At 40.1% G+C, this 6,939-nt stretch overlaps 1 protein-coding gene across 1 annotated transcript; it reads right to left on the bottom strand.

Annotated features, from left to right (window-relative positions):
* Positions 1-373: 373 nt before the first annotated feature.
* UTS2 (urotensin 2) lies at positions 374-4,208 on the bottom strand. The gene is made up of 4 exons (XM_054395115.1): positions 4,106-4,208; positions 1,738-1,845; positions 1,100-1,143; positions 374-490 (listed from the first exon to the last, which is right to left on the bottom strand). The coding sequence occupies exons 1-4, from the start codon at positions 4,206-4,208 to the stop codon at positions 374-376; spliced, it is 372 nt and encodes a 123-aa protein (XP_054251090.1).
* Between the last annotated feature and the right edge of the window lie 2,731 nt (positions 4,209-6,939).

The following is a 6,939-nucleotide window of genomic DNA, read 5'->3' as shown; positions in this document are numbered from 1 at the left end:
GACCAGGTGACAAAGGATAAAATGCTCTTGCCTCTGAATTTAGGTGCAGTTGAGGTGTTAGTCTTCTGGGGAAGTTTTAATGGGACCCCATGGGAATCTTTCTTCCCCTGCCCAAGTTCTCTTAATGTTGCATATTTATCGTTTTCTTTCTGTTACTTTCTTCCTGTTGTGCTGAACTCTAAGAAAATACTACACTGCTCACATAATAATTGCAAAACATCAAGAATTTATTCATTCCAAGAGTGCAGAGTCTAAAGTTAGGAGCTGTCTTCATATTTCTTCATTCTCACTTAAATTAAGCAAATCTATATACATGTTTTCAGACATCTATATAAATTATGCAGCCAAAGTCAGGCAGGGTTTCTTCTCTTGTTTACACACAGTATTTCCAGAAGCACTCAGAGAGATTCCCACGTTTCTTGTACTGTTTCCTGTCCTTGGTCAAGAAGCGGCCAAACAACGCAATTCGAGGATGATTTTCAGAGAAAGCCTGAAGTCAAACAGCATTAGAGAGGTTACTGCTGGGTGCTAAATGTTCTGTTCCCAGTGGGAAAGCATTGCCCTTCACTGCCCCAGCTGATCACTCAGCCTGGGTTTTGGCTGGGGGAAGGAGCAGTGGGTGCCCAGTGTGCCTTCTGATTTAGATGATGCACTAAAACTACTCCCTGTCTTCTGCCTTTAGCACAGCAGACAAGTGAACAGGAATTGTGATCTCCTTTTATCTGATGGTTCACAACAAATCTGATCACCCTGTGTAGCCCGTGTTGTAGTGGAGGGAAAAAGATGGCACAAAGCTAATGCTGCTTAATGTACTTAATGTACTGGCCTGGTCTGGCAAAGCTGGAAATCGGTGTCTCTTAGAAAGCTGTTTTTCTGTGGCGCAAAGGTAACTCGTTTTAGAATTAAGTGCTCTGGATTACTTGCTCTTTTTTTTTTTTTTTAATTTTGAAGTGATTCCAGCTTAAGCAACATTGTGACATGCTTTAGTCTATGCTGTTTATGATGTCTATGATTCTTAAATTTTGTCTCAGTAACAATACTGCGTAGTTTATAATAAGGACTCTTAGCTTATTTTAGAGACAGATGGTCATTTACTTACCTCTTTGATATTTTCCCTTGGGCTGTAGCTGCTGGAACTAAGACCTGGTTGAGGGGAGACATAATGAAATGCTTCACCACTTAGAAGTTATGAACCTACACAAGTCATTCTTCTGTCCCATAATGATAGAGCCAGCAGAAGTCTTGAACTGGAGTGTGCAGAGAACTGGACAGAAAACCCTTTTGCACATCAAATTCTTGTAGTACACGGCTCCAGCAGGATTTGGGGACTGTGCTATCCTCTTCAGCAGGCATCTGTTGTGTCTGTTGCACCACTGAACCATCTACTGCTATTGATTCTGCACTGTCTGCAAGTATTGATTTTTTTTTTTTTTTTTTTTTAAAGAGACTGTGGTATTTTATTTTGCTTGCTCACTTCTTCTAGGCCAATTTTTGACTTGCCCAGTTCTGTGGAGGTTTTGCTAAACTAGTTTGGAGACTTTTCCAGCAAGTACTGAGCTGCAAGTATGGCTGCTCAGCAGGTTTCACCAAGGTCCCAGTTAACTAAATGACAGCTGTCTGTTGTACACAGAAAGTTGTATTTCAGTTAAATATCCAGGAGTCAGAGCACAATATCTATGGAAGCTGGGCATGCAAGCCATGGGCAGTCTCCTGTAAATTGCTGTGGTAAATCCTCACCTGCTTTGTTGTCTTCGGTCAGCATGTCCAAAACTGGCAAAAACTGAAGGAGGGAAGTGCTTCCTAGGCTTCCCAGGCGCTCCAGATTCAATCTCGAATCTTCTTCAGCTGCAAATGGAAGATGACAGAAGCAGGCACACAGTAAGTCTTTTGCTTTGAATCCCTGTTTCACTCTGCCTCTTGGCCCCACCTGCTGAAGGTCATCATTACATCAATTGTCTGTCCTCCTTCAGTGAATTATGTTAGCGGATAGTTGGTGTGGTTGGTGGGTTCGTTCTCTTTCAAAGCTTTGAGAAAAGACACCTTCCTGATGTTAATCTCAGATTCTCATTTCTCTGGCAGATCTTTCTTTAAGAAAATTTGTTGAATAACAGCCCTCCCATTGTTTGGGGAACTTACACCCTAATCCTTCTGGTACTCAACTGTAGAAAACCCAGACTTGTATATATTTTTCTTTTTTGGTTATTTAGTCCATTTTTTTTATCAACTAGGTCCTATACTGGAGCTTTTCTATGCATAAAGGAAAAGCTTCCCATTCAAAGCCTATTAATCTCTTCTGTTTCCCAACTATTAAATACAATAAAATGAGGGGAAAGCAGGAATAAGTGTAAGAAATCTTAAAACTTACTTTGGCAGCTGTGCTTCTTAGTGCCTTTCAATCAGCTCTCTAATGCATGCACCACTACAGATATTAATACTTTTGCTGAAACAACAGATTGCTGATACCTGATGAAATTACTTTGCATGTGCATAGGGTATTTAGAATTCTGCACCTAGCCTGTGCCCCAAGACAGGTGGCCAACAGGAGTTCCTAGCAATCTTGTACTTGTGGAAAAATAACTCTTTTGTAGTCTAAGCAGTAAATTTCATCTTTGCTGACATACAGCAGATGTTCAGAATTGTGCGCAACAAGAGGGTGCTGTTCTCAAACTCTGTTTCTTTAGATGAATAAGTTTGTAGTTGCACCTTCAGGTGATACTATGGAGTTTTAGTTGCTGTTACTTTCAGGGTGGGTGAGAATGTATAGCTCCTCAATAGGGAATAAGAAAATAAACTGCTGAAAATAATTCCCCAGTATTTCAAAAACTTGGACCAAGATCAAGAGCTTTGAAGACCCTGGGTATCCACTTGTTAGTTTGTTCATGGTACAGAAGGACAATTGCAAAGGACAGTGGGGATTTCAGTGTAAGGCTCTGAATAAGAATACTGTAACTTCCCTGTGATATATAGACACAAATCCTTTCTCTAGTCTTTGTACTATTTTGTAACTGAGAGCAGTGCTGGCAGATACATTTGCTTTGAAATCTAAAGAAAAGCAACAAACAAAACAATCTTATTTCATACAGAGTGCTACTTCTGTCTTACCCAGCCTAAAGACTTTATATTAGCAAGGAAGATTTAATAATCCTAATGGATGTCTTCGAACAAATGCAGTGATTGTTAGAGCCAGATTGTTCACCCTGTGATGTGATAGATGTTATCCATACTGAGTCATGGTTTCCTGTTCGATGCAACTTATATAGTGGAAGGCTTGAGAAGATGCTGGCATACGGAGTCCAAGATTTTCAAAGCAAACTAGGAGTTACTCAATAACCGTACACCAGCACACCAGCTGCTGCACCTGCAAAGCAGGTAAGAACAGCCACTTCTTAATAGTCAGCTTTATGCAGTAAGTTTGGGGTTGATTTGTCTATTTTTTCAGCAATACTTCTATCACAGGGCAGGTCTGATGACAGTAGCCTTTCAGACTCTGTTGTGCATTTTTACTGAGCCATTTCACTTTTGATTTAAGAATATAATTTCAAACTCTGAGGACAGCTTTTTCAAGCAAAGTTTTATTCCTCCACTGAACTGAATGGAATCTGCATTACTACAAACAAATAGTAAGCTCAATACATTGCTGTGGTTGTAGTGTAAGACAGACTTGCCTATTCTTGATCTAAGTAGGGGACTGCATTAATCTTCGCAGTAGGGTTCTCCCTTTTTAAATACATCTGCAGTTAAACATAGCTAATTTTAAAGTATAGCAGGAGGAGAGACCATATAGCCACGTTTCTTTAAACTATCCAATGCCTCTGAATTCTGTTCCAAACACACACTGACTGCCAGCTCACAGCCAGTGCTAGAAGGCTGAGATTCCTGTTTCCTGGATCTCAAGGCAGCAGAAAGAAATATTTAGGGTACTGAACCTCCCTGTTTTACAAGACTAGACCCCTAGAACCCACTGGTGGTGTCACTTGCACTGGCAGCGTTCTGAAGATATTCCTGCCTTTTTCCACCAAGGCCCCTCAGAGAGAATCCCTGCTTCTCTTCTGGTTTCACTGCTCCAGCCCCTGCTTTATGACCATTAAAATCAAAAGTCTCTTACCTGAGAGTTGATAAGACATCTCACTGGCGTTGATGATGGGGGCAGATGAGAGAGGACAGGAGAAGCTGATAATAATGAGACAGCAGAATACCAGCTTCTGCATTGTTGCTGGGTTGACTCTATTCTGTCTTTGTCTACCCTTGTAAATGAGAACTCCTGACTGAGTATTGCCTTTGCTCCCTGTTTCACCTGTTATATAGCTGCTTATGACCTCATAAATACCATCATGTCCTCTCCCCCTTCAAAAAAAAAATCCAATGAATTTATTGCCCATTGATTCTAAATGGAAACTGCTTTGCATTGATGTAATTTTTCAAGGTAACAGTTCATAGACAATAAATTTAGTGTCTTATAGCTTGGTGTACAAAAGATATTATATCAAACCAAGCACAGTAAAGTTTATAAATCTGGCATTTAAAAAAAAGTAGCTTCCAGTTATAAATCATGAGTTAACAAAGGGGTCAGACGTTGGTTGAAATGACCAGGGCAATAAGACAGCTGATTTATGAGCCTGAGCAGGCTTGACGCAAGGCATCTGATGCGAAATGCACTTTTCTTTTTCATTTTGTGAGATGGATGGATGTGTTGAGTTGTATTTGGGGTTCTTGTGCCAGAAGAAAAGTAGAAGAGAAGGGGAATTAAAACGTCTACTTAATTTACAAAGATATTAAGGTAGTTCAATTTTTGGTTTTTTTTTTTTTAATTTTTCTCCCTTTTAGCATTTCACATCTATTTATTCAAGAAGGCCTCATCCAATGTTGCCCTGGAGAATTGTCTTGGGCAGAGAAAGTACGGTTCCATCTGGAGACATGCTTGGTATACATAAACTGCTTCTATTGATACTAAACACAGGTCCCTCACTAGACTGGAAGACACTTTTCCATTTCACTTATCTTCTCTTTCCTCTGTTTGGAACTAGCTACTTAATTCTGTGTGGCCTAGCATTTTATCTGTTTGCCTTTTGCTTTTATTTAATGCTAACGCTAAATAAAATTGAGTTGTCGTACTCAATTTCATACCTTTAGTTTTTATCTCCCTCTGTCTAGCATATTTTGTCTCCTTTACATAAAATTTAATTTTTCATATCAAAGAGCAAGGGCTGACAGGACTGGTTCCTCACCTTCGTTCTTTATGAAGCATCACATCCCACTATACCAAACCTTGAAAATAATGAAAAAAGTTTATCACATCTTTTTCCCCCATAGATGCTGAGAATGTGCCCAGTCAGGTTCATGATACATCGAGGTTTGGTAATTTTCTTTCCTGCTTCTCCGATCAAATGTTTATGTCTTCAAATACTGTGAGATCCAACTGAAGCTAGCAGAGTTCTTTCCCTGTGCTGAATTGCATGGTAACTGTAAATTGCAGAAGGAGTGAACTTACCTGCTTCCTTTCCCTTTATTAACATTTCCTCTTGAAGTTTAATTTTTTCTATTGTAAATACTGTGACTCCTAGGACTCATTTCAAATGAGTTCCATCAATCATACAGAACAGATGTATTCCTGCTGTAGGTCTGATTTAAAGAGACTATGCCCTACATGTGTGTGGTTAATAGGTTGTCCAGAAAATCTGCGGACTCTGTGAATCACAGAATGGTTGAGGTCTGAAGGCACCTCTGGCAATCATCTAATGTAGCCCTCACTTCTCAAAGCAGGGTCACGCAGAGCACTTTGTCCAGAAGTGGGTCCAGTCAGTCTTGAATAGCTTGAAGGATGGAATGGGACAATTTCAAAACTGAGCTTGACAAGGCCCTGAGCACCCTTGTGTAAGTTCAAATGCTCTGCTTTGAGGGGAGATATGGGAGGTAGGAGTGGTGAGAGGGCTTTCAGAGGCCCTTCCAGCTGAAATTTTTCTGTCATCTCATGTGTACAGAGAGGTCTAGGACTGGCTTACAGAACACATGCTGCAGGTGTCTGAACTTCAAATCCTGTTTCTCTGGACTTCTCTTTGCTGGAGTGAGTGGATATGACAACAGAATTTCTCTACAGAATTAACCTAACACATTTTATATGCCTCTTTCCCCATGCTTCCCTATGAGAGAAGAAGCCAGAGAGGAATTCTCCCTTCTCATCTGAGTCACGCAACTGTTCATTCCAAAACTGCAGACAGTAATTAGGTCTGATTTGATGCATGATCTCACTGTTGGATGCTGGATGCTCTGTACAAATGCTTCTCCTTCAGTGAACTATCAATGACAATGGCATTATCAATATTCACTCTGAGCATTCTCCAAGGAAAGCTAATGAAGCACCCTTCACAAGCTTGTCCTTTGTCTTCTCTCAGGGAAAATTCAGCCTCTTAGAGCCATCATGAAGTGCGTCATGTGGAAGTTGGGCAACTTGCCCACAGCTTATTGCCTTTACTTAGATTTGAAGTTGTCACTTAGACACTTTTTCCTCTACCAAAATGTCAAAGGCATTTACCTTAGGGGACAGTGCACACGTCATCATGCATAGCAAAGAAACAGCTCATCCTAAACAAGGGTACAAGTCCCTGAATGTGTGGATGAGGGAAGTTAATGACAATTGCTCTTGGGAAATTGATTTCCCAGAAACTCTTAATTTTTATCAAAACTACTATGCTGTGTTCTTATTTATGCTAATAGATTTCTTTCAAGGGCTTCAGTTTAAAAGAACAGGGCATTAGTCCAGATAAATGACTGAGCAAACTCTCAAGAGTAAGTATATGTTGCCCTGTCATAAAAGGTTATTTGTAGTGATTAGAAGAAACAACTGTCCTTGGTGTATGTGAAACTATGGGTTGTGAAGAACCAAGTGGCCTCTGAAGTAAAGAAAACTTAAAAAAAAACAACAAAAAAAACAACCAAAAAAAC

Source organism: Indicator indicator, chromosome 32, assembly GCF_027791375.1.
Source record: "Indicator indicator isolate 239-I01 chromosome 32, UM_Iind_1.1, whole genome shotgun sequence".
Classification (NCBI taxonomy): domain Eukaryota; kingdom Metazoa; phylum Chordata; class Aves; order Piciformes; family Indicatoridae; genus Indicator; species Indicator indicator.
This window is presented reverse-complemented; position numbering and strand designations above follow the sequence as displayed.

Coding starts and splice junctions, on each gene's coding strand:
- UTS2 (XM_054395115.1), bottom strand. CDS start 4,208: ATGCAGAAGCTGGTATTCTGCTGTCTCATTATTATCAGCTTCTCCTGT. Junction 1,846..4,105: donor GATGTCTTATCAACTCTCAG/GTAAGAGACTTT, acceptor TTCCATTTGCAG/CTGAAGAAGATTCGAGATTG. Junction 491..1,099: donor CAAGGGAAAATATCAAAGAG/GTAAGTAAATGA, acceptor GTTTGACTTCAG/GCTTTCTCTGAAAATCATCC.